Here is a 27,793-nt window from a genome sequence, read left to right as displayed (position 1 = left end):
TTCATCATTATTTATATTTTGATTCACATATCTATCCGTATAATATTATAATTTAGTCAATAAAAGTATTATCATATCATAATTTTTAATTAGAACAACATAATTTATAAGTCCAAAAAAAATAATACATAATTTAATATTTTATATTAAAATAAAACAGTGAATATATATTAAATTAAAAATAATAAGGAAAAAAATGATCAATGTATTTATTAATACATGTCATGATGTTTTATAACTAATATAGTAGTAAAGTAGTATTAAATATATTTCAGTTATTTAAAATATCACATAAATGTGAGTGGCCTAGTGGTAGTAGTGATGCTCCTATATCCAAATGACATGAGTTCAACTCTCATATACAACATATTTACAATTTTTTTGAAATAATTGATTTCCTCTTCAAACCGGTCCGGTTCACGCGTGCGGGTTAACCCGGTTTCCGGTTCAACCATCAACCCGGCCGGGTCACAGCGGTTTTCGGCGGTTTTAAAGCAGAACCGGTTCTGCATGCTAACCGAGCCAGTCACCCCACCGGTTCCCGGTCCGACCGGTCAGACCGGCCGGTCCGGTCCGGTTTTTAAAACTATGCTCCCGACCCCCCGCATTTCTTTTATACCCCCTGAATTTCAAATTTTGCCCTTGCAAAAAACATAGGTTTATAGAAACCGAAATTTTTTTTGCCTTGAAAACAAATTTCAGTTTATAAAAACCGAAATTTACTCTGAATTTGTACTAGAAAAAATCCAATTTCTGCAAACCGAAGTTTTTTGCCAGGGCAAAATTGAAATATTAGGGGTATAAAAGAATCACGAGGTCGGGAGAGAAAACAACTAAGGACAGAGTTTCTTTAACCTCAAAAAATAACTGCATTTTCATCTAGATTTATAAATACATGTGTGGTTTTTAAGAAATTAGAGGGAGGTGAAAGTAGCTATTTCTCAAAACCATAAACCCTTAATCATGTTATAGATTTACAAGAGCAAAGCTTATAAAGTAGGAGTTTTCGTTTTTCAAGCTTAAAAACATTTTTCAAACAAATCTGTTTATTTATCTTCTGCACTTGAAAAAAGTTCTTAAAAAGATTAATTAATTAAATAGTTTCATAAAACAAAACAAACTTGATCAAAAAACAAAATATTTCCAAAAGAGATGTGAATTTAAAATATCCATATAGTAGAAAACTCTAATATAGTTTAACATTGTAGTTTAACATAACATTTCTTAAAATTGAAATTCCAAAACATAGTATATGATTTCCAGTGTGAAAAAAGACCACACAATGCAAACACATCATGCCAAGGGTCATTGCATTCAAGTCGTAACTAATGAAAGACAATGGAATGCAAGGAAATCACAAAACAACCATCACATGCAACAAGATATAAGTAAAGAATACCGCAAAACATACCAATAGAACCAAAAAATGTAAAATTTTGCTGTCAAAACTCAGTACCAATTCTAGGTTCAATAAAAGAGGCTTGCAGAGTAACATTTGGTTCATTAAAAACCTATTTATTTCTACAAGGTTGAATTGCTCAACTGCAAAGAAAACACCTTGAAAACTTCTTACCCAAGAAGAGAACCAACATCAATCCGACAAACTATATGGTCCCTAAAGCCTACCTCAATTTCATGCCAGAATGGATCAAAACTATCAGGGTTTGAGAGCCAAACTCAATCCAACCTTGGCACTCTTTTCAATGGCCTTGGTGTCCACCTCAGTAGAAATGGTAAAGAGTGACTTGGGGCGCCATTCGTGCTGGATAAGAGCACTTGCCTTGCCAGCGTTGTTGACGCGAGCCTTCACTGTGGTCAATGGATCCAATGCATGTTGGGCGCCAAGTGTGAAGGTGTTTTCTTTGGTTGAGAATTTGTGACTCATGTCAACAGCAACAGCAGTGTTGGTCAAGGGGTTAATAGCCTGATAGTAAGACGCATTCAGCACATCACCTTTGTCATTCCTGCACACAAAAGCTAAATCACATCACAATGCATATAAATCCAACACAAAAACAAAACATTGGAAACAGTTGTTACGCTGTGTACACGTAAACAGGTATATACTTAAGTGGGTGGGAGTGGAGGAAATATATCTAAAGCAATAACAGAATATAGTCTTAAAAAAATGTGCATTGTTGTTAATGGAGGAAAATAGCTGTTCATTCAAATTGGGCTATGCTACAGGCTTAGCCACTATTTGACAACACCGTTCTAAATAGTGTATCACGAAACAAAAGTGATTTGTTCAAATCCCACTACGAGAAAACAGCTAATTGACAACAAAAACGGAATTGTAAATGTGACAATAGATTAATTTTGAACACTTCATAGCTACCACATGTAATGGCATCATTAAGACGTGAAATTCATGAAGATAGTTAACTAGAAATATTCCAGAACAGAAGAGCCGCGAATCAATAAAACTGAGAAGGTTGATTCAACAAAAAAAGAATCAAATAAATAACCGTTACTCACAGAGTCAATGCCGCAAGCAAGTCTTCAGTGATAAAGCTCAGTCCAAAATTAGATTTTGTTAACACCCCTTGTTTGGTGTCAAAAGAAAGATCAGCACCAACAGAACCTTGATCAGTTCCAAAAACACTAGACAAGTTGACAACCGGGTTTGCTTTCAACCCAACACTGCTGCTTATTCCAGCATAGTCGTGCAAGTATTGTAGCTCCACCTGTTCCATGAAACAGAACAAGAGAACAAGCAACTTAGTGCCACGAAGGAATACAATGAAAGAGATTTCTATCCATCTAGACTAATTACAATGCTTTTCTCAAACTATGTAGTTTACACTATAGACAATTTTCTTCAATTTTTGAATGATGATATGTAAAATGGTTGAGTAGTATTATCTAACCTTGCCAGATGTTTGCTCAGGAACTTTGAAGCTTAAAATAGCCTTCACACCAGGAGCAGGTTCATTGATAGTGATGGTTGTGAAAATCTGGAATGCAAACATTCACCAAATTCAGTGAAATGATCATAGGAATAATATAGGTCATAATAAGTCAAATTAAATTAAATTTAACAGACAAGAGTACAATAATTTTGGACTACTCACGTTGGAACTTGTGTCTACTTTGACATCAGCAGTGATGTTTTTGTTCTTCAACTGGGTATTAACATCACCCAGAAACTGTTCACCTTTCTTTGTTCCCGTTGATGTTATAGCCTGTAGCAGAAGACAAAAAGTGATCAGAAACATAACATAAATTGTTAAACGGGTGTTTTAAATCATGTAACTGTAACTGATATTTCACATAAACAGCAGTCCACTTCAGCATAAGCAATCCATATTGAGAAGTATATGATGCAGGTTAGGTTACATTATTATTTTACTATGAACATGTTACAAAACTACAAAATAACTATTGAATATTAAAAAATTACTAATAAATGTTAAATAAGAATACAATAAATAGTATCGAAAGTAGACGGGAAGAGCATATGACAGAGCAACCACACTTAAAATTTTTAAGACTACAAAGTGGTCACTACAATGAATATAGTGGTTTTAATGAGAAAAAAAAACTACAAAAGCTAACACAATTAAACATGCATAATTAATAATCTCAACAGATTTAAATCCTTATTCCACCAACAAGAGGACAATAAACAGAGTTCAATAAACAGAGTTCAATACAGAGCCTTTAATTGATAAACCTAAACCTAGAATCAAAACCTAAAGTGATGACCTGAATTTTGTGCAAATTTGGTTAAAACATAAATCCAGATTAATTGATACTAGGTTATAAAATAAAAAATATAAACTCAATTGCAGCCAGTAGGTCATTTCCATCGTGCAATTAAAATAACATTCAGAGAAAACAGAGCTTAAACCACAGAAAAACATCAAAGCAGCATATACATAAACCATTTTTTTCAATTTTAAATATCATAATATGCTTATTTGGATCCTTTAAAAAACTACATATAATCAAAATACAACTGAGATAACACACAAATCTTCCAACTAAACCATCATATTTTCTTCAACCAGCTTCTTGATTATACAAACTAAACTAGTGAAATCAAGCAAACCACCAAAGCAACAGAAACATAATCCTTTAAAACGCATACAATAAAAATGTCACAAAGTAAAAAAATAAAAAATGCCACAAATCTGTAACTAACCCATAACATTTTCTTCAACCATCGATTTGATTTTACAACATTATTATTATTAATCATACAAGCAACATTGAAAAACCAATAACAAACTAAATACAGAAAAATGAAGCACACAAATATTCAACTAAACCATCCTATTTTCTTCAACCAGCTCCTTGATTTTACCAACATTATATTCATTTTCATTATTATTCATATTATTTATACAAATAGCATAGAAAACCCAATAACAAACAAAAGAGTGAAAACGAAATTCAAAACAAAAAAACTAAAATCCAACTCACAACTCAATCATTATTCATACAAAACATTATACACAAACCAATAACTAACAAAATAATAAAAACAACAAAATCTAAAAACAAAATTAAAATTTCAACTCACAACTCCAGTAGGTGAGTAAGTTGTGATGGTGAATTTCTGGTCACTGTTATAGTCCTTGTACAACAGATCTACACAAACACAATACAAATTTCATCAATCAATCATAGATTAAAAAATCCAAAAACCCTAAAAAAATCCAAAAAAAAATAAAAAATTTGAAATTCGAAGTGAAAAACCGCAAGCATTGAAACAGAGTGAGATGGAAAAGAGTACCTCTGGCTTTCTTGCCGATGTCAGTGTAGAGACCGGGACCCTTAGCCATGGCTTCTTGAAACGGTGGAATCGAAGAATCTAGAAGAGAGGTGAAGAAGCTGAGTCTGTGATGAAACGAGTGAGCGAGTGAGTGAATGAAATGAAAACTCAAACCCTAATTATATATACCCTTTATTTTACGGATTTTTATATACGCTTTCTTTATGGACAAGCTTTTATTGTTAATTTTATTTATTTTATTTCTTTCTTTTTGCCTACGAAAATGCAAAATTACCTCCACCACCGTTCGATCTCTTATGATTTATTTCTTTTTGCCTACAAAAATGAAAATTCACCACCGTTTGATCTCTTGCGATTTCTTGATTTGAAAATTTGTTTTTTTATTTTATAATTTGTTTTTTTTTTTTTGTTTACAATGAGTGAAAATCAAACTTATGACCTATAACATACTACCAAAATCTCTCACCGCTAGACCAAACCTAGTGGCTACCTAAAATGTGTTAATTTTCTGGATTTTAAATATAGAGATTAATTTATATGCACCACTAAAATATTTACGCAGTATAATTTGATTAAATGAATATGTAAAATGTTATTCATTCAATGTATGTAAATATGCAAAATATTATTCATGTATCTAAATTAGATATTTTAGTTTAATTCTATCTTAGTATATATTATAAACAAATTTCTTTATGTGTTATGTTTCCTTTAGTGTATTTTTTTTTTTGTTGACAAATTCCTTTAGTGTGTTTTCTCTCATGCATTTCTTTTATTAAACAAAACAGATGCTCAAATCATGAGGTACAATTTTAGGATGACTACTTCTTCCCGCGTCTCTTGGAAGTCTTCGTTCAAAAATAGCGAATCTAGGAGGCGGAAATAAAAAAAAGCAGATTGTATTATGGAATGCGAACCTTATAAAATAGGGGAGCGAAGGAAGATGAAGATATACAAAAATATTAGATTTTATACGATTTGCATTCTAGAATACGAACTATTTTTTCCTAGTTTCTGCTATTTACACACTCACATCTTACGTTGCAAGGGAGTAGAACTGGAAGACCGGAGGGCGTGTTGGAGACTTGGGGGTGCGGAAAGAAAGAATCTTTTAGGAGGTGTCTATGGCCCAATTTAAATTGGGTTTATACATTGACAATGAGTCACCTGATTATACCATAGGTTCACAAAAGAGAATCAACGCTAAACAAGACATCAGGTTCAAATGGTTATAATGATCTTCATCAAAGTCATATTGTTTAGAAGAACTTGAAATCAATTTATGGATGAAATATGTTTTTTACCAAATTTGACTTACGTTGCGACCGAATTTCGAATTAATAGGACTCCGTTCCCTTAAGGAACAGAAGGTTAACACCCAAAAAGAAAGAAAAAAAAAAAAAAATCAATGTTGTGAGCTTGCAACGTCGGACAATGTCGTCCCAATAAGACTTTCCCCTACAATCACCATCAACAAGGGGCTATATACTGTCGATGTTTCAGACAAAATTTATCATTTAATATTTTATTTCAACTAGATTTAATTAGATTGGGACAAGAATTTATCACTTAATATTTTAGTTTTGGACAAGAATTAGATTTAATTTTAAATTTAAAACTGAGATTAGATCAAATTTGAAATTGTGAACAAAAAAAAAACTGATTAAATTATTTTTCTTTTGAATTTTTTTTCTTCCATTTATTATGAACGTGTGGCAAAATAATAATTGTCTTCAGTATTGTGAGTGGACTATGCAGGAATTACTCAATACAACATTAACTAATGGGGTGATATCATATTTTCTTAGCATAAATAAATCAACACTGTAATTTTTTTTAGTAGCAATAATACTCTGTAATTTACAACTGTGTGAAGTGTTATATTTTCCAACAAATGTAGTAACTATTTAACACACACATGAGATTAACCCTTCAAAGTGCTAAGAGGAAGTAGAAAGCCAATTCAACTGGCAAGGCAATGAGCATTCCTAACAAGATCCTGTAACAAAAAATAACAACAGCATATCAAATGTTAAGTAAGATATTATTAATATATGTATTCAAAGTTTATGAAAGAGATGCTTTGATATTAATTACTACTTACGCAGTGCTTAAGATTGATGGATGGACATTATATTCTTTAGCAAAAACAAAAGGAACAATTCCTTGTGGTAGAGCTGCCTGCCACATGCAAATATCATACATTTAATATTTAGGGAATCTAAAAGTCATACTATGGAATTGTTGGATTAAGATCAAATGGTTCATATTACAAGTTTTCGACATACATTGTATTATATAAGTTTTCTAATAAAAACAATATTCCAACTGAGATTGTCAATGTGTGATGTGTGATGCGCTGCATACAATCTATTTTTTTTTTGTTTTAACCTCCTGATTAACGGGGAAAAGAAAATCTTAATAATATGAATTTTAGTCGGAAAGTAAATAAATTCTAGCTAAAGATTGGTCCATGATCAATGTTTGATCTTAACCAAGGTTCATTAAGTACTTATCATCCATCACCAATTGAGCCTAACCATGAACCATCTCTAATATTATATAAGTTGTCTGGTTAAAATTAACGACTGAGATTGTCAATTGTGTAAATTTTATTATATAAACCGTCTGATCAAAGTCAACAATTAAAATTGTCAATTGCGTGAGTGCACTCTATTGCTGATATTTAGTTTTTTTTTTTTTGTGTGGTAACACACCAATTTTCAGGAGAATAAACTCTTAATAACTCGAAGTTTGGCAGAAGTAAATTTTAGACAATACTGTAATTATTCTAGTTAGGCATTGGATGTTACGGGTCGATTCAACCTTAATTGAAATTGATTAATCAGTTAGCTTAATCACTTAAGGCTATTTAGTAGTACATTTAACTTTAAATAAATGACCTGAAAAGTAGTACAAAAAAGAAAAAGAAAAGATGTCACACCTGAACTACTGCAACTTTAAACAATGTGTTTCTTAATCCAATGACAATGGATGCCAAAGCCATTAGAGCAGGCCCTACAACAACTTTCAGTCCAATTGCAACCATTGTATTCCTTGCCCCACATGCTATGATACTTGACTGTGATGCCATAAACAAACCTGATAAATTCATGTCCATCAACAAGCACAAAAAGACCTTTTAATGCAATTCTTGAATTTGGATATGATTATTTAATTATTGAAGCTGATATGTTTTAATATATCATCACACTATTAATTTTAAAATACAATTACAAAAATAGAAAGATATGCAAATAGTAGATTTTCATTGAGTATAACCGTAAACACAAATACATACTCCTTCCGATTTTATATATATATATATATGGAAAATGCTAAACAGTGCCCCCGGGGCACTGGTTAAGCATCTTAAAATAGAAATTCTATCTCGAAATGCGTGCATTCAATGACTCAAAAGTACAAAAAGTTGTCTTTTCAATATAAATTTTATTTTTTATTTCCTTTTTAGGTATGCTTAACAAGTGCCCCGGGGGCACTGTTTAGCATGACCCTATATATATATATATATATATATATGCAAAGATTTCTTTTTCATGTTTATTAAATACCTGATTATCTGATTATCCGGTTCATATATAAGTTACATCAGAGGGAGTAACTTTAAATCTTTATTTTCATAAATACATTACAAGGAAAGAAACTCAGTAATTTATATGTAACATACCTAAGCTGAACATTGCCATACCAAGACCTCCATTGGCCAATAGTTCTATTGAGTGATTAACCACCTGAGGCATATGTAATCCCCACCTGCAAAAGTTTATTATTTATAGTCATACTTATAATGATCTCTTTATGATCATAATGAAATTATATATACAGAGAGGCTAACTTCTATGTGCTAAGACTATAATCTTATTATTTTACGTATACTTCAATCCAATCACACTGTTATCCCATTTTATTTGTAATATTAATTCGAAAAATATCTCAGAAATATCTAGATGGTGAAATCTGTTGGGGAGTCTGAGGGAGTTGGGGAGAAACAACGAGCCAAATGCTTTAAAATCACAAGAGAGGAAGACGCAACATTTAACTCGTTTCTCCTGAATCCCCAACAAATCTACTTTGGATGAATATACAAAGAATTATACCATATTGTATATAAATAAATACACATGCAATAATCACCTGAAGTGTATGCTTGACCAAATGATGCCTATTAAAGATGCAAAAGTATTTGGATTTCTGATTAACTTCTTCCCCACTGTGACAAGAATGGGAAAGATCTTCATTTTCCTTTTTGTTTCAACCTGTTCTCCATCCTCTTCTCTTTTTAATTCTGTTTCACTAGTGGACGTCTCCGATTCTCCTCCTTTAAATAGATATCAAGAACTAGATATAAGAAGCATGATTTTAAATTGCAGGTACAACTAAATGTGAATAAAACACGACTCATGCAAACCGCAATTGCGTTTGCGATTGCAATCGGGTTAAGACCACTATTTAAAATTTAGGAATGACAACATAACTTTGTACACTATTATCCAAAATTTGTACGTACTAATACTACCATACCATGATGAAGCATGGATTTGATATGATATAGACCAAGGTTAGTTTATAACTTGTATGTTTCTGAAAAACTAAGATATAAATAAACTATCATAAAAAATTGTACTAATCTAGACAGTTAAAAATTAAAATATAAAAGATATAAATTAAGATATAAAAGTGCATCTAGTCTAGACAGTTAAAATATATATGTTCTGTCCCCACATGGATTGTTTAAATTACTTTATTTGGCTGACCAAGATTAATTGATCATATTTTAAATTTTCTTACATGATTGAATAAAAATAAATAGAGGCTAAATCCAATCTCAAATATATAAATGCTCTTTTTCACTTTAGAAAGTTTTTTGCTATAGAGAAAATGACAAATGAGAAAGGAAAAAAACCTGAAAATGACACAAAATCATTTGAGAACCCGAGTTAGAATTCCGATTAGAACAATTTTTAGTTAAATTTTATTTACCTATCAATCAAATTTTGGATTATCACGATCTCTTCTTTAGAGAATCAGAGGGCTAAGACAACAAACAAAATCCATATACATATATTGTGAGATAGATAAGAATTATTTTCTTTGTTGTTATTTGTACCTGTGCTTTGTGATGGAGGTGCCGATAGAATGTTCTTGGCAGCATCAAACTCATAAAGAAACAAAAGCAAATTGTACCAAATCATACTCTGCAAGAAAACAATCTGAGCTAACAGAACAACAGCTTCATCTTTATACATAGCTTTTAACAATGGAATTCCAAGAATCAAAGTATTAGGAAGTGTTGATAATGAAAAACCAGTTATAATCCATTTCAAACCACCTTTACCACTGATCTTAACGATTGCGGTTAAAAGAACAAATGCAAGAATTTTCTGAATGAAATCAGCATACATGAGTTTTAAGCTCATTTTGTAGAGATTGTTTGAAGAAATGACTTGAAATGACAAAAGGGGTATTGAGAATTTTGCTACAAATTTGTTTATTCCTGAACATTGTTCTTGTGTGAATATCTTAAACCATTTCAATGAGACATAAGCTAGAATCATTGTTACATATAATGGGACAGTTGTTGTCACTACATGATAAACATTGGCTAAGGAAATCATGTTGTGGCTAGATGTTGAAACATTTAGGATCACCCTACTGTTTATTAAGGTGTCTTACATGCTTTTTAGGGTACTTTTAATTTGGAGTTGAATAATAATACATTAATGACAAGGATTTTTTTTACACATATTTTTAAATTGCACTTGAAGTTACGCTGCAAACTTTTATATTGTGATAAAATGTATTTAAAATTGTGATGTTGCTGCGGACACCTCAAAAAAAATTTTCTTCTTTTTATTTTTTTTATTTTTTATTTTTTTATGTTGAGGCCACTATCTGTTGACTGATGCTTGAAAATTATTAAAAACTTTAACAAAAACCAATGCCGCCACATTTAAGTAGAAGTTCACGATACTCTATATCTTTTCGAAATGTTAATTTTTTTGTTTTGCTAAAGTGATATTGATCAAGTCATCGTCTTAATTGTGAGGATGACTAATATTATAAGTTTCTACTTACGAAAAATGGCACCAATCATTGTCAAAATTTCAAACAATTTTTAAACATTTGGTATGCCGTAGACCGCAAGAGACATTTTCTCACCCTAAACTAGAGCCTGCTTTAATTAAGATTTTTCATTTTTTTTTCCGGGGATCTATTCAAATAAGTGATTTTTTTTATTGTTAAAAAATTAAATTACGATATACATATACTCTTAGAATTTGGAGTTGAGTCTAACTTAACCCTACAAAACTGTTTTATAAGGTGAGGATTGTCTCACTTATAAACATAATGTGTATTCAAGCCATTCTTACAATCGATGTGAGACTCTTAACACACCTCTTGCGTCCAGCACTATTAGGCTGAGTGCGCAAATATAAATAGTGCGTGACCAGATCAGAAACCTGATACCAAGTGGCCTATCGGATCTTGGATGAGGATCTAATACCATCTTATAATTGAGAGTTCAACCTCACTCAACCCTACAAAACTAACATATAAGATCATGATTATCTCACTTATATACGTATATTCATATCATCTCGCAACAATATATAACTTTTAATACATAAATAAATCCATAGGAGAAAACCATCACCCTCATAGAGAGTTTATAATGAACTGAACTCTCAACTTTTTTTTGTCCAATAAAGAACTCTCGATTTGAACCAAAGTCACCACAAAATAGTGTTTATTCAAATAAGAAACCTTTAATTAAGCTTTGTTGAGGCTAAAGAAAGAGAAGAAAAGGCTTGTATATACAATATTGGATTGCTAATTTAAGCTTTTACTTTTCCCCTTATATTTTGGATCTTATCTTTCAACATGCTCATTAAACTATAGTTTCATTAAATATCTCTTTAAACTAACTATTAACCGCGCGCATGCTTGTTTTTTATTTTTGATATTATTAACCGCATGTTTGTTATACTTATAAATTACTCCACTTTCTTACCAAAAAAATAAAATAAAAAATTACTCCACTTTGTAATGAAATCTTATGACGTGTTGGTGGATATGTAATGATTTGATAATTATGTGATGATTAAAAAAAGGAGTTTATTAGTAATAAACAATAAATAAAGTGAGTGTATTAAAGTCCATAGGCTACAAAAGATATATTCCAATTTTCTTGTTGTCATTCTTTCGGTACATAGGTTCTTTAGCAAAAGCAAGCCTAGATTAAGACCAACATGATGATCCAAATATTATTAAAAGTCATTATATAATTAATTCGCTTTTAATTTTAATGCATATTACAAAATAATTATTTTTCTTTTCTTAATGAAAATGAATAAAGATCACCTTTTCAAAATTGCTATGAAGGAAGAATATGTTAATTGTGAGTTAAGTAACAAAGAACCGAGAAAAGAAGTGTGTGAAGAAGAATACTTTCTAATTTTGGTCAAAAGCGTGAGAACAACTGTTCCAAGTAGGGAATTTGCTTTCAAAAATGTGATTTTTTGCCATAAAAGACCAATCATCTCTTTCTTTAGGTTTTCTTTATAAAGAATCTTGAAACTCAACCTATGAGAGATATTATATTCCAATGATAGTCGCAAGATTAAGATTAACATGTAGGTCGTGTCAATTTCTCAAAAGAAATGAAGATTTTTGTTTTTGGAAAGAGATAAACACAAAAATTTATGTTCAATTTTAACTATTGATTCATATTGTAGTGTTTTTTTTTTTTTTAATTTTTTTAGTTTAATAAATTTTAATCTCTCTTAAGATGAATAAATGTAAGATCCCGAATTCGAACATCAACCTTACATATAAAATGTAATATTTCTACCAATTAAGCTATGCTTATGGTGACCATTTTATATAGTAGTTTTTAAAAAATAAAATAAATATGCATGGGCCTGCCCTTTTAGCTCGCAACCCGAATAGGGTTAGACTCGGGTTGCATTTTTAGAGCCCATATTTTAATTAGACTTTTTAGGCCGACACAATAAAACTTGAAGTCCATTATGGTTGGCCCTAAACGGGTTGGGTAGTCCTTTTTAACGACTTTACATGTGTCTCATAGTGAAAGTAAACAAGGTTTTGATTCAATGATTAGTTATACATTATTAATTTATTATGGATAAGTTAAAAGTAATTAAATATATAATATTTTTCGTCACAACTTTTAGTCCTTACTTTTAAGTTAAATCATGTGTATTCATGTTTACAACATTATAAGAATCTCTTGCACAAAAATTTAGATTTAATTTTTTTAACGAAAGATGAATTAAATATGATTTTTTTAACCACCAAAACTAAAAAAAATCATATTTAATTTTAATTTGTTGTTTATAATATTTCCTTTTTAAGCCCCCCGTATGTATCTTTTATCTTTTTAAATGATTTCTCTAGGGGAGTGACGACGTAAGTGATGTTTTGAAGGGGTTGGGGTGTTGATGGAGGAGATCGTTATTTGCTTGGAAAAAGACTTATTGCATGACTAATATCCCATAAGATTCTTTTTATTAACTCTTTTAGATAATATTTTTTTACAACCTAATGTGTCTCACAGTGAACTTGGAGGGGGGGTGATATATATGGTGGACAGGTACACAGTCAAAGAAAGCATATATGATTCTCACTCAAGGGAAGTATCTATTGGTCATATTTTGGATATTGATGTGTTGGTATTTCAAGTGTGAGTTGAGTCCCACATCGGATGAAACAGTGAATATTGAATGGTTTATAAGTGAGAGGATCCATTAACCCACCTTAAGGTTTTGGGTTAAAGTGTGGTGTCCAACTCACTTATATAATTGTTCAAGGCCCGATGTGATGATCCCCCAGGCCCCCTCAAGACCCAACAGTGGTATTAGAGCCGATGGTTGTTGATCCGGCTCCTTGTGTCGAAAGTCTTCCTGACAGGGTGTTCAGGCGGCGTGTCCCGTTGATGGCACACAACGGCGGTACAAGTGGATGAAAAAGCTTCCGTTCGAGGGGGAGCATGCCCATAAAGTAATGGATGGACTCACACTTGAGAGGGAGATGTTAATTGGTATTTCAAGTTTGAGTTGAGTCCCACATCAGATGAAACAGTGAATGTTGAATGGTTTATAAGTGAGAGGATCCATTAACCCACCTTAAGGTTTTGGGTTAAAGTGTGGTGTTCAACTCACTTATATAATTGTTCAAGGCCCGATGTGATGATCCCGCGGACCCCCTCAAGACCCAACATGATGTCATTGTTTGAAATAATGCAGTTCAATTAAATATGTGTTTTTCGACGAATGATAATATTTTCAAGTGAGGGATTTTGCAAAATGATTTTCAATATAGTTACATCGGTTGTGGTATTGATGAATCTCTATTACATCTCTTTTTTGAATGTGTTGTTTCCCACAAGGTGTGATGTGGTATTATTATATATTGGTTAGGAGTGTCGTCGAGTACTTTATCAAATAAGGTGATTACCCATGGGTTTGCCAATTTAGCGGGTTATAGGTCCAATTTTTGAAACCTAAAGATTGTTTTCAAATTATTTGATTGACAGTAATTTGAATTATTTGGTTGACTCAAAACTGTTTTATTTTTAACCATAATGAGGTTACTATTGATTCGATTATTGAGCTAATTTAAATTCATAGGGATTAAGGTGACTTATAAAATTCATGTGCAAAAATAAAATCATGTTATTAAGGTGAAGTATAAAAATTTTGGGCTGATGGAGATTGGAATCTAAGGGATTGAAATTGGGTGACTAAAAAGTATGGCCAAATTTGGCAAGTTTTGACCAATTGTCATTGACTTTGTACTACAGTTTTTTAACCAAAGAAAAAATAGTCATAATAGTATGAGAAGGTTTTTTTTTTACCAAAAATAAAAAGTATGGGAAGGTTTTGGCCAAGTGGATAGATTCATAGTCATTGCTTTTCTCAACCTAATTTTATTTGTTTGAGATCCTTTTCTTAAGCAAGATTAAATGGAGCAAAAAATAGCCTAAGAAAATAGAACGGTTATCCACTTCATATGCTTCTAAATATAGAACTACAACTTTTACTCTAATCATTATTTAAAGCATGCAAGTTATTGCATTAAAACTCACCTTCTCTAGCAATATGATGTCACCCCAATAAATTTGTATTTTTTGGTTTTAATCGGCATTGGTAAGCTAAGGTCAATTAATTTACTTAATCTATAGACCTTAGTGATCCCTTGTCTTTTTTTTTTTTTTTAATCAAGTGATCCTTGTCTTAAAAACCCAAAAAAAAGAGTGACCCATGCAAAACCAACAATAAAAAAGAAAATCAAAATATATATATTCAGGCATTGGAATAATAATGGCTGGATTTGGAAGTAAGATTGCCTTTATTTTCTTGGTTTTTGCCATTACTATTCCATGTCTTGAGGCAGGTATTGCTGAGTTTGATGATTATCTTAAAGAACAAGCCCATTTAGCTCACGAAATTGCTCTTAAGTCCTATGTGCCCAATCCTGAAAACATTACAAGTGATCTCAATCTACATGTTCACAAGTACTCACTATAACTCTTCTCTTGTTATATAATTCAACTATACATTATTTTTGTGTTTGTACTTGTGTGTTATAGGAGAAACTCGAATTTTCTATAATCGTCCAATTGATATAACCAAATCTCAACTATTGGATTTGGATTGTATAAACTTGATCAAACGTTTGAGATTTGGTTGAATGGATTGGACGGATGCAGATGATTCGAGTTTAAAAACACACACATACAATGTAAATTTTCTACCATGTGAAAAATTCATAAAAAAGGGATATTTTTCAACCTTGATTAGAATCTTGTTCTACTCTTAAATAACATGATATAATTTGTCTTATAAGAAAGAGGAAAAAATATAATTTTGTTTTTCCGGTACAATTAGTGGATTAAAGTCATAGAAGTTACCTGAATCTTCTATAGTTTTCTAGCCCGTCGAGTAATAACCGAGCGAGTTTTATCATTATGACTTTTGTGAATTTTGGTGAATTGATTAATCTCACAAATATTTGATTGATTTGTACTTAGGGCAATGCAAGAGGCAATGGAAGAGGTGTCTTTAAATAGCACAAGGAGGGAACTAATACAAGCTAGAGGTGGAAGAGGCGGTCATCGCGGTAGAAGATGCCTAGCCACCAATCCAATTGACCGTTGTTGGAGGTGTAGAAGAGATTGGGCCCAAAACCGTCAATTGTTAGCCAAATGTGGAAAAGGTTTTGGTAGAAAGGCCGTAGGAGGACTTGGTGGTAAGTACTATGTTGTCACCGATCCATCCGACAATGATATGGTGAACCCAAAACCTGGCACTCTCCGATTTGGTGTCGTTCAAAAGGGACCACTTTGGATCATTTTCCAACGTAACATGGTTATTACATTGAAACAAGAATTGTTAGTTTCATCTGACAAGACCATCGATGGTCGTGGAGCCAATGTGCAAATTAGGGACGGCGCTGGTATTACTTTGCAGTTTGTGAACAATGTCATCATTCACGGTCTTCGCATAAAGAACATTAAGTCTAGGAATGGTGGTATGATTAGAGATTCTTTTGATCACGTTGGACTTAGAACAAGGAGCGATGGCGATGCTATCTCTATCTATGGTTCATCAAACATCTGGATTGATCATCTTTCCTTATCTAACTGTGAGGATGGTCTTGTTGATGTTATTTATGGCTCTACTGCAGTCACAATATCAAATTGCCACTTGACCAAACATAATGATGTAAGTATAATTCATTTTTATTCTTCATAGCTTTCACATTGATTTTTACTCTTACGAATTCGGTCAAAACCCAAATCCTTACAGTCGTGTGTGAGTTTTAACGGTACTTGTCACTTCGTTTACGAACATTTCAGGTGATGTTGTTTGGAGCTAGTGATACATTTAAAGATGACAAGATAATGCAAATTACAGTTGCATTCAACCATTTTGGACAAGGATTAATCCAAAGAATGCCAAGGTGTAGATGGGGATTTGTACATGTTTTGAACAATGATTACACACATTGGATTATGTATGCAATTGGTGGTAGTTCAGGACCAACAATTCTTAGTCAAGGAAACCGTTTCATTGCACCTGACAACAATGCTGCAAAAATAGTTACACATAGAGATTATGCATCACAAGATGTTTGGTCAAAATGGCAATGGACATCACAAGATGATTTTTTCATGAATGGTGCTCAATTTGTTCAATCTGGTTCTCCTATTAAGAATCTTCCATTCAAAAAAGGATATTTGATGAAACCAAGACATGGTAGAGAAGCTAATAGGCTTACAAGGTTTGCTGGGGCACTCAATTGCATTGTGGGCAGACCTTGCTAGAAAGGATATTAATAATATATAAATTAATTGTTGTACTTACTCATTCTCGATCATATATTAAATATAAACAAAAGTCAAAATGTATTTCCTTTAAAATTGAATCAAATATATTTTGACTTTTTATATATTTAGTTTATATTTAAACTAAATATATTAAGTACATATGAAGGAAGAAATAAGGACACAATGGTTAGGAATTTTATTTCTTTAACTTTGATTTTAGAGGATGCATGTCTTCCATTGATGTTAATAATGAAATGGAATGGAATGAAATTAATTTTTATTTCCTTGTTTAAAAAAATGTTTTCTAGAAAGTGCTTCCTCTCTCTTTTTAATTAATTGTCGCAAAAATATTGTTTTTATTTTATTTGTTGCGTTTTCAAAGTTTACTACAATATATGGAGGGAGTATTATCGAAAAAAGAAAATTTACTACAATATTAAATAATTAATATTATAAAAATGGATAAATAATTTTATCAACCGTTATATATGGCTGGCTCTTGGGTAGCCGGGTCTAGAAGGGGGTCTTGCACGAGTGAGAATTAAGGTGTGTTTGAAAATAACAGGAGAGAGGATGTAATTTACTCAAAATATTTTTAAAAATAATAAAAGTATTTTAATTAGGAATTTGATTTTTTTTTCCTGGAGAAATTCCACCACAAGTTTCACATTTGTCGAAGTTGTTGTCTCTTGATCTAGGCTTTAGAGCTATCATGAGTCCTAAAGGTAGTGCATTCAATTTGTTGCAACTCAAGTTGTCCGGTCTCAGAAGCATAATTCAAAACTCAACAAAACTTGAGACACTTCTACTTAGTTATGTGACTATTTCATATTCTTTACCAAACACACTCACAAATCTAACGTCGTTGAAAACACTATCTCTTTACAATTCTGAATTGTACAGTGAATTTCCCGTTAGAGTATTTGATCTTCCAAACTTGAAAGTTTTGGATTTGAGATATAATCCAAATCTCAAAGGTAGGTTGCCTGAGTTTCAGTCTAGTTCACTAACCAAGTTAGTACTTGATCAGACAGGTTTCTACGGTACACTGCCAGTATCCATCGGAAAACTTAGTTCTTTAAAGGTCCTATCAATTCCATATTGCAATTTTTTCGGGTATATTCCTTCGTCGCTTGGCAACCTCACACAACTCATGCAGATAAGCCTTAAAGATAACAAATTTAGGGGCGACCCTTCTGCATCCCTGGCAAATCTTACCAAACTAAGCATCTTGAATGTTGGTTTCAATGATTTTACTGCTGATACCATCTCATGGATTGGTAAGCTCTCATCACTAATTTCCTTGGATATATCCTCGGTCAATATTGGCAGTGACATCCCATTATCTTTTGCAAATCTCACCCAACTAGAAGTACTAAATGCAATCAATAGTAATATAAAGGGTGAAATTCCATCTTGGCCAAATTTGGTTTTCTTGAACATACACTCTAACTTTTTGCATGGAAAGATAGATCTTGACATGTTTCTAAAGCTCAAAAAGCTAGTTTTTCTTAATTTATCATACAACAAACTGTCATTGTACAGTGGGAAAAACTCTTCCCTTATGCCTGGTTCTCAAATTCAAGTAGTACAATTAGCTTCATGCAATTTAGTTGAGATTCCAACATTTACAAGAGATACTCAAATGTCTTATGTTGTCAAACAACAATATAACATCGCTACCCAATTGGTTATGGAAAAAAGCAAGTCTACAAATCTTAGATGTTTCCTACAGTTCACTGACAGGAGAAATATTTCCATCCATATGCAATCTCAAATCACTTGTGCATCTTGAATTATCGTACAACAACTTAAGCGGCAATGTTCTCTCGTGTCTAGGGAACTCCAGTCGATCTCTAGAAGTTCTTATGCTAAAAGGGAACAAATTGTCTGGCCTCATTCCTCAAACATACCAAATGGAAAACAACCTTCAGATGATTGATCTCAGCAACAACAATTTGCATGGTCCATTGCCAAGGACATTAGTCAACAACAGAAGGCTAAAGTACTTTGAAGGTATTGTCTTTAAGTAACAACCAATTTCATGGAGACATTAGGTGCTATGGCAACATGACATGCAAATTTCCCAAGCTTCACATCATTGATCTTTCTCACAATGAGTTCTCTGGCAATTTTCCATCATAAATGATCCAAAGTTGGAAAGCAATGAAAACTTCCAACACAAGTCAATTACAGTACGAGCAAGAGGTAGTTTACTTGAGGTTGCACAAGTCAGAAGAATATTGGACAATAGATAATTCTTATTCGTTCACAATGTCAAACAAAGGGCTAGTCATGGTTTATATGAATCTTCAAAAGTTTTATTACAGCTTGATAGCCATTGATATTTCAAGCAACAAAATAAGTGGAGAGATACCACAAGTCATAGGTGACTTGAAGGATCTTGTTTTTCTCAACTTGTCAAATAACATCCTTACTGGCCACATTCCTTCTTCCTTAGGAAAGCTTTCAAACCTCGAAGCATCGGACCTTTCTCTCAACAGTTTTTTAGGGAATCTTCCTCAACAGTTGACACAACTTACCTTTTTGGAGTTCTTTAATGTGTCATTCAACATTCTGTCAGGTCCTATACCTCAGCATAAGCAGTTTGCAACATTCCAAGGTAATTCCTTTGAGGGTAACCAAGGTTTATGTGGGGATCAGTTGTTGAAGAAGTGTACTATAGATCATTCAGAACCTTCACCTTTTACACCTTCTACCTTTGAAAGGGTCCATGAATCAGAATCTTTCTTTGAATTTGGGTGGAAAATAGTGCTTATTGGGTTTATAGTTGGTCTTGTTGCTGGAGTGGCATTAGGAAGCACTTTCAGCCTACAAGTACTTGAATGGCTTGAGAGGGTCTTGTGAGTTGAAAGGAAAAGGCCTCTCTGTATTTGTGGTTCTCATTTGTGTTAGTTTCTTTCTGTTGTTGTAATTGTCTCTAGTAAGAGTGTGATTTTTATGTAGTTTTGTTATTGTTAGTCTGAAATATTATGAAATGAAGTAAAAGGTTGTTTGAAAAAAACCAAGACATTAGACTCAAGTCGTTAATGAGCCCCCTCCAGGACGAATTGTTCGGGAGAACCCAAGTTCGATTCCTGGTGGAAACAATACTTGGCCAGTCTTTACTATGTATAAGTAATTTTGCCTATATAAGTAACGAGATGCAAATTAAAACATGAATAAATCATTAGAGGATTTAAAATTAGATGACACTAGATATTCCTTTTACATACCATGATTTCCATATACACATTGTAGCATCAAGCATGTTCTTTTAAAAACTATCATTATTCTCTTGTCCAAAATTGAAATCTAAACAAGACACTTATGTACAAAATATTGAATTCAAATCTCTTTCTTGCAATTCTATGTTGCATATATTGGGATCAAAGTCAAATGAGATATTGTCAATACCATCATAGAAGGTTCCACATAGTTCATCATCACTAGCTATTTGCTGTTGTTGTTGATGATGCTCGCTGGTGACTTCATCCTCGGATACATTTGAATTCTTTTCAAGTAATTCTCTAAATAACGAAGACCGAAGGAGAAGACTAAGCGCTGTTGGAGAAGTTGACTTGTTGCTCAAGAAATGATAGTTTTTGTTTTCAAATGAAGATGAAGAATCTTGCTTTTCATTGGAATTAATGCAATTTGGAATGAAAAAGCTCTTTTGAAGGGCTAATAACTTTGACTCTTGTAATAGAGTAGAGTTATTTGGAGATTCCATTGTTTGTGACTCATTTGGTAATGCTTGTGATTCATGTTTTTCTTCTTTGTCACTTTCTGGCTTTAACCATTTTATGTAACTGCTTAATTCAAAGTTGGTTACAGCATGAATTCCTCTGTATTCAATTGCAGCTATGTCATAAGCACGCGCAGCTTCCTCCTGTGTACCTATATTGATTCGAGCCCGGGTGAGTATATATTCAGCCTAACAATATCGACATGCCATTTTTTCTGATGAATTAAAATGAGTGATAAACCATGATGGCATGTGAAGATTTAACTTACTATATGTTCCTAGATAAAGATATTTGTTTCCAAAAACTCTTCCTATCCTTGCTTCCCATCTACCATTATGGTGATGCCTGAAAAATATTCACCAAATATTTTAGTGATTTATGTTCATCAGCAAGAATTCACAAGACAATCATTGTTGTATATTAGAAATATTTGTCACCTTGCAACACCTCTATACTTTGAGACACCTCTTGAAAAACCACTGCTCTTTCTGTAAAATTTGAATTTTAAAAATATGTTATATATTCATGAAATTTTAGCCAAAATTATTAGCTGCAATCACAAACTTTTAGTATTTAGTGTTTACCTTCTTAATGTGGCCAAGTACTCCTCTTTGGTCATGGTTTTCATTATTTCTATCTCTTTCTCATAATCTGATGTCTGTTGGAAGTATAAGGAATATTAGATGATTCAATCATTTTGCATCAAGATTATACAGTTCATTATTAATTATTTCATAGATTTGGATTGCCTGCACTAACAATGTCGCATATTCACGCAATCAATAAATCGATGACCTATGAATTGAAACCGGACAATCTAGATTTCAAGCTTGATATTTTAATATGAAATAAAATAAAAATATGTATTAAAATTTGAACCGTTCGATCACAATTTACATCGTTGCTGATTGCAGAGAATCCAAATCCATTACTTCATAGCTAGGGGATCAGATTAACCACAGTTACAGCAGGACATTGTAATAGATCTGGGCTGTCTGATTTCCATTCGACGGTTGATCATTTTACAAAATAAAACTGAGATTTAAATTGGAATCGTCCGATCACAAATCAACGGCTAAGATTGATTACAACATGTGTACTTAGTCTAAAACAGTGAATCTGCATATCCCATAGTTACTAGTTATCATACCTGAAAATTAGTGAAAGTTGATGTTCCCCAATACTTAAGTGCAGCTAAATCATATGCTCTTGCAGCAGATTCTTCTTCATCATAAGCCCCTACAATATTTGAAACACAAATTGTCATCTTATTATATTTGACCAATAAAATGAATAAATAAAAAACTTGGCTTTCATATTCAAGATACTCACCAAGATAAACTAATAGTCCCAATGTCAAAAATTCCAGCCAAAGTTCCAAATGGAAATTAAGGATCATAAACATTAAAAAAATTGTTAGTATTGTTAAAATATGAATGAGGAACAATATAATTAATAGAAAAAAAAATGCTAAAACCAAAAAAGAAATTAAATTCTACCTTGCTTCCCTTTCTTTTTTTGTGTTATGTTCCAAGAAAGTTTGTCCCACAAGTGAGCTTCAAATCGACCAGTCCATCTATGTCTGTTTGTATATAGTTCAAGTATTTTGTTAGAAAAATAAACACAATAATAGTTTATGTTTATGCCTTTGTACCAAAAAAAAAAAATAGTTGATATCTAAAATCAATTTGAAACCGTAATTTTTTTTCCTTCTTTTTATCATAATGAAATTGAAAACATAATTTTAAATTGTGGTATGTAACCATATTAACGGACTTAATATATATATTTTTTTAGAAGTTTTTGCAATCACGGCCAACCCAACAAATATGTAGGTCTAAAGTAGAATTTGAAGTGAGAACTTTTAATTATTTTGTTTATTGAATTAATTAAAAATAGAAAAAGTAATTATTAGTGAAAAATGCCTTAAAATATGCTACAGTAATAAAATTAATACTATTAATTTAATTTAAAAAATATGTTTGAGTCGAGGCTAAAAAATGTAAGACCTAAGTTGGTTGCTTTATTAGCAACCCTTAGGCTGACTTGTATGCAACAACATCACAATCGTAATTTCAACTGCATTTTACTGCAATATCAAAGTTTGTAATTTAACCGCAACCATAAATTAGAACTATTTTTCTTTTTATATGCATATTTAGAACTATGTTTAAAACTATAGAACAAGGAAATTTCTTATTAAAATCACCTGCTAACACCACGAAATCTTGAGCTTCTCTTTGTAGTATTAGTTGTAGAATTTTCACCAATATGTTTTTTTATCATCTTCTTATTGTGGTTATCATCATCATCTATGATTGGTCCAATAGCATGTTCTCTTCTTTTTCTCTTAACACTACGTGCTCCTTTTACATCTTTTTCTTCCATACTCTTTCTCATACACATGACTTCATTTTCTATCAACATTGCCATTAATTTCTTATGTTTATTTGATATTGTTAATGTTAGGTAGAATTTTGTTCCTAATTCTTCTCAACTTAGTACTTAACTTGATACAATGTGTGTGAGGTATGTATTATATAATAAATTATAGCATGCATGGTTGGTTTGGAATTATTATGTTGTTTTGTATTTATTGTTAAAAACACAAAAATATGATTGAAGTTAAAAACAAGGGAGACGATAATTTCATGGGAAATTTTGTGTTGCCAGCTCAAAGTCCAAAAGTTTTTTAATTTTTTTAGTGAGAATGCAAATTTATATACTCCCATGCTTTTAATTAAAATTTAGTGACAGTGATGTGCTCAAATTTTAAGTCAACACCTCACTTTTATGATGTAATGATGTGTTATGAAATTGAATTTGTTTTCTTATACGAAAATTAGTAATCAAACTTCTAGCCACTTGTTTCCTCTCCTGTTTGACCACCGCAGTACGTCAATACACAATTTTGATCACTAATATTTTTAACTTTTTATTAGAAAAAATTATAAAAATTTAATATTTTCAAAATACTCATCAAAACAAATTGAACAAGATCTTATATGTTAATATTTACATTTATATATTATTAAAAAAATACGATCAAAACAAGGTAAATAAATAGTATAATTTTGTCAAATAGAATCTTATCTTATAATTAGGGACAGATGTAGTATAAAGTTGTGATATATTTAGCAACGGTATTTGTAAATTATATATCGTCACTAACAATGTGCAATGAGTTATTAAGGGAGTAATTCTAATGAAGCAGGGAAAAAAAATTTTCTAATGAAGCAGGGATAATTCGACACTGATTGACATTTTCCATAGCGAGGAAAAAAAAAACTCACAAAATATATATTTGCGACGGAAATAAGAAATTCATCACAAATTTAATTCAAATACGCGTGTAAAAATATTTTATACCGATAACGTGTTCAAATTAAATTATCATTAAAAATACTACATGCTTTAAACAGAGAAAAAAATAAATATCCTAGAATGATACTGAAGGTAAGAAAGGCAAACAAATTGTGTAACCATATATACAATGCATTTTTTGAATTGTTTGGCACATGCATTCCATCACATCTTACTATATATTAGATATTAGATTAGATATAGTATATATTTATGAAGATATTTTAAAGGAGAATGTTAACTTGTGCCCTTAAGGGCACATGTTAAGAAGATAAATATGGAAAAAATTTATTGTACTTGTGGTGTATTCAATTATCCAAACATTAAATTTTTTGTATCATTAAATGCTATATTTCTATTTTTAGGTAGCTTAACATGTGCCCTTAGGACACAAGTTAACATTACCCTATTTTAAAAGGTAACATAACAAATTTGTGTCAAAGATAATACTTATCCAAGTTCCCCACGTAATTGAAGAAAAAAAAAAGGTAGAAATTTATTATAAATATATAGAGTAATTTGAATTTTTTACCTACAACAGTTCTAATATTTTATGTGTATTGGAGGTTTGGCTAGTTGCGTGTCTTAAAAGAATTTATAATTTTTTTTGTTAATTATTTTTTGTTTATTTTTGTTTCTAGTTGGATATTTTCGCTTGTTGCTTTTTCAATAACAAATAGTGTAAAACTAAAAATTAAGTGGTATATATATAAACAGTTGTGATCAGGAGTACCAGTAGGACTCAACAACTAAACAAAAAGAAAAGATACAAAATAAAAGTTACATAAAAGGACTCCTCAAAGCTAAAGATCGCCACGACCTCCCAAAGCGACCATAAAAAAGAAGAAGACGAAAATCCAGTAAAGAGATAGCACCCCAAGAGATATGACACTCAACCAGTACCTAAAGCAGCTAGGCAAGACACCTCACCTTGCCTTGCTGGACCAACACAAGAGAGGTTGTGCCTCCCACTTGTATAGGGAATATGGGCTATCAGGGTTTTTACCTATGAACCATTTTCAGGAGGAAAGTTTCACCCTATCCACAAGATTCTCAACCGTTGAGGACCCACCGACAATTTGATTGAATGTATATATATATATATATATATATATATATATATATATATATATATATATATATATATATATAGCAAACAAACTTTATATCCGGTGGTGTGGGTGGACTGAGGTGGATCATGGCTCAGTCAAAAAATAATATGAAAATACTAAAATACTCATGATAATTTTATAAGAAATTAAATTGCATTTTTGACCACATAACTTTTACAAACTTGCGAGTTTGCTCTTCTTAACTTTTAAAATAACACTTTTAGCCTCATAACTTTCACAAATTTGTGATTTTGGCCCCATAACTTTATACCATTTTGCAAAAGGATGGGCTAATACTGATTTTGACTAAGTCAATGCACATGTGGCAAGTGACTCACATGCCACGCCAGCATGTCTTGCCACGTGGATAATGAGTCACGTGCCATGTCAGCACGATTTGCCATATATGTTGACGTCACATGTGAGTTATTGTCCATATGGCAAGATATGTTGGCGTGACATGTCAGTCACTTGCCACATATGCGTTAAATTGGTAAAAAGTGGGCCAAAATTATAAGTTCGTGAAAGATAGGAGTCCAAAGTGCAATTTAGCTTTATAAAATTATAGGTATATCCTACATATATAAATGGAATTAGATAACCTAGTGGACCGATAGTGTTTAATGCCACATGTATTATTAGTTCAAAGTTAATTATTGAAGATTTTAAGTATACGGTTTAATTTTATGACAATGAACTTTATATTTTTTACAACTTTATTTATTTTATTTAATTTATATATTATAATTTTTTTTTGGTCAAGTATATTATAATTTTTTTAGTAATCCGCCAAAAAAAAAAGTTTTTCCTTCATTTCCGCCGCTGTATAAAAATGTATCTCTCTTTTTTTTTTAATGGTTGCTGACAGGAAAGATCCAGAATGCTTTATATTAATATATTTATAATATGACCAAATCAGCGACATTAATTGAAGTGTTTTTTTAATTTTGAAAAAAAGACAACATGAATGTTATTATCAAAAGAAGAATGAACGAGAAAAAAGAAAAAGAAAAAATGACAACTTGAATGCATAAGAGGTTGAAGGTTATTTAATCTATTATTCTTGGATTCATATGTTGGTATCTTCTTGGGGCAGAATAGAGTTTGGTTTCCCCACGGTATCTATAATTTACGGTGTTTCCTATGATTAAAAAGTTCATATATAATATTCGTATAATCTAAATGTCTTTATATATACCTACTATTTACCATTTTTTTTTTATATTAACAAATTTATTTAACTTAAATTTAATATATTAATCATGTGAAGCATAATATAATTAATATTATTACGTTATATTAAACTTAACAACTCAATGCAAACGTTTTTATTTATCATGTTATAGGTACAAATTTAAACACGTAATCGACGTGAAATGTGTTCAGATACAACGTCGACTGTCTTCACGTCGGGTTTGAAACCGACGTAAAAACCCCATTCTGCACTAGTGAAAGTTATATAATAAGTTGAGTTCTCTACTTCCAATTTTCATAAGTAGAAATGGAACTCTTAATCACCTTCGTAATAAATAATAATGTTCTCAACTTACATTTATTTTTAATGTTCTCAACTTACATCTTTGTCATTTGCATTTGGGCTGATGGCAGGGTCTACCGCAGGAACGACTATAGGTTTAAGCAAAAGACACATTTAAGCCTAAAAATTAAATAATGACATCAATCGTTAGTTAGTTCAGTGGTGATTGACGCTGAATTTTGTAGGAAGGACCACAGTTTGATCCCTGCAACTACGATCAGGAGGGAGCTGAAACCATTCGATATCAGAACTGACCCCCTAACAAAATTAAATTGACGGTGAAAGCAAAATAAAGATAAAGTAATGACTAATCTCTTATATTCTAAGCTTATTCTGATAAGCTAACCCTAAACCTAATCATTTTCAAACTCGAGAAAAAGAAAATTGAACATGGAGGTATGTAAACAATATGGAAGAATGATTTCCCTTTTGATTTGGGAGGTGGAATAATGAAGTCGAAATTGAAATTGAAATTATTGAATTTTTTTAATTATCGAATTATTTTTAGTAAAAATGTGGGTAACGGGTCCCATAGAATATGGGCACGTGTACAAAAGTTGTTACCAAAACGGATATAGTAGAGTATGTATTTTTTTCAAAGTGCGGGTATGAGGATGGGTACTATAGTACCCTATCCATATTCTATCCATTGCAATCTCTACCGCGACCTCGACCAAACTTTAGATTGAATTGAGAATATTGCTAATTGATTTGTTGGGTAATTTAAAATTTGAATTGAGTTATTGTTGATTACTTTGTTGTTGTTAGGAACTTTGAATTTAATTGATAATAGTAATACTGCCAATTGATTTATTGTTGTTATTGTTGCTCTCGGTGCGGGTACGGATACGAAATATGGTATTTTTTTTTTAAATTGAAGTGTGGGTATGTTAATATAAAATATCAAATTAAATAATT

At 31.6% G+C, this 27,793-nt stretch overlaps 4 protein-coding genes and 1 pseudogene across 4 annotated transcripts; 2 read left to right on the top strand and 3 right to left on the bottom strand.

Moving 5' to 3' along the window:
* Positions 1 to 1,414: 1,414 nt before the first annotated feature.
* LOC123891182 (outer plastidial membrane protein porin) lies at positions 1,415 to 4,926 on the bottom strand. Its single transcript, XM_045941023.1, has 6 exons — positions 4,742 to 4,926; positions 4,529 to 4,596; positions 3,075 to 3,185; positions 2,871 to 2,957; positions 2,479 to 2,687; positions 1,415 to 1,964 (listed from the first exon to the last, which is right to left on the bottom strand). The coding sequence occupies exons 1-6, from the start codon at positions 4,788 to 4,790 to the stop codon at positions 1,658 to 1,660; spliced, it is 831 nt and encodes a 276-aa protein (XP_045796979.1). The 5' UTR covers positions 4,791 to 4,926; the 3' UTR covers positions 1,415 to 1,657.
* Positions 4,927 to 6,577: 1,651 nt separating this feature from the next.
* Positions 6,578 to 10,397, bottom strand: LOC123890637 (auxin efflux carrier component 8-like). The gene is made up of 6 exons (XM_045940276.1): positions 9,870 to 10,397; positions 8,897 to 9,080; positions 8,430 to 8,515; positions 7,686 to 7,843; positions 6,846 to 6,922; positions 6,578 to 6,740 (listed from the first exon to the last, which is right to left on the bottom strand). The coding sequence occupies exons 1-6, from the start codon at positions 10,375 to 10,377 to the stop codon at positions 6,674 to 6,676; spliced, it is 1,080 nt and encodes a 359-aa protein (XP_045796232.1). The 5' UTR covers positions 10,378 to 10,397; the 3' UTR covers positions 6,578 to 6,673.
* Positions 10,398 to 14,863: 4,466 nt separating this feature from the next.
* Positions 14,864 to 17,548, top strand: LOC123892420 (pectate lyase-like). Its single transcript, XM_045942203.1, has 3 exons — positions 14,864 to 15,299; positions 15,816 to 16,509; positions 16,644 to 17,548. Exons 1-3 carry the CDS (start codon positions 15,106 to 15,108, stop codon positions 17,109 to 17,111), a joined length of 1,356 nt encoding a protein of 451 aa, XP_045798159.1. The 5' UTR covers positions 14,864 to 15,105; the 3' UTR covers positions 17,112 to 17,548.
* A 203-nt stretch (positions 17,549 to 17,751) lies between these two features.
* LOC123892159 lies at positions 17,752 to 19,982 on the top strand (annotated as a pseudogene).
* A 460-nt stretch (positions 19,983 to 20,442) lies between these two features.
* On the bottom strand, positions 20,443 to 23,296 carry LOC123892158 (AP2-like ethylene-responsive transcription factor At1g79700). Its single transcript, XM_045941982.1, has 7 exons — positions 23,073 to 23,296; positions 22,363 to 22,445; positions 22,014 to 22,102; positions 21,448 to 21,521; positions 21,301 to 21,351; positions 21,132 to 21,208; positions 20,443 to 21,014 (listed from the first exon to the last, which is right to left on the bottom strand). The coding sequence occupies exons 1-7, from the start codon at positions 23,294 to 23,296 to the stop codon at positions 20,443 to 20,445; spliced, it is 1,170 nt and encodes a 389-aa protein (XP_045797938.1).
* Between the last annotated feature and the right edge of the window lie 4,497 nt (positions 23,297 to 27,793).

Source organism: Trifolium pratense, linkage group LG6, assembly GCF_020283565.1.
Source record: "Trifolium pratense cultivar HEN17-A07 linkage group LG6, ARS_RC_1.1, whole genome shotgun sequence".
Classification (NCBI taxonomy): Eukaryota; Viridiplantae; Streptophyta; class Magnoliopsida; order Fabales; family Fabaceae; genus Trifolium; species Trifolium pratense.
The sequence above is the reverse complement of the archived record's forward strand: the minus strand, read 5'-3'. Positions and strand labels throughout refer to the sequence as shown.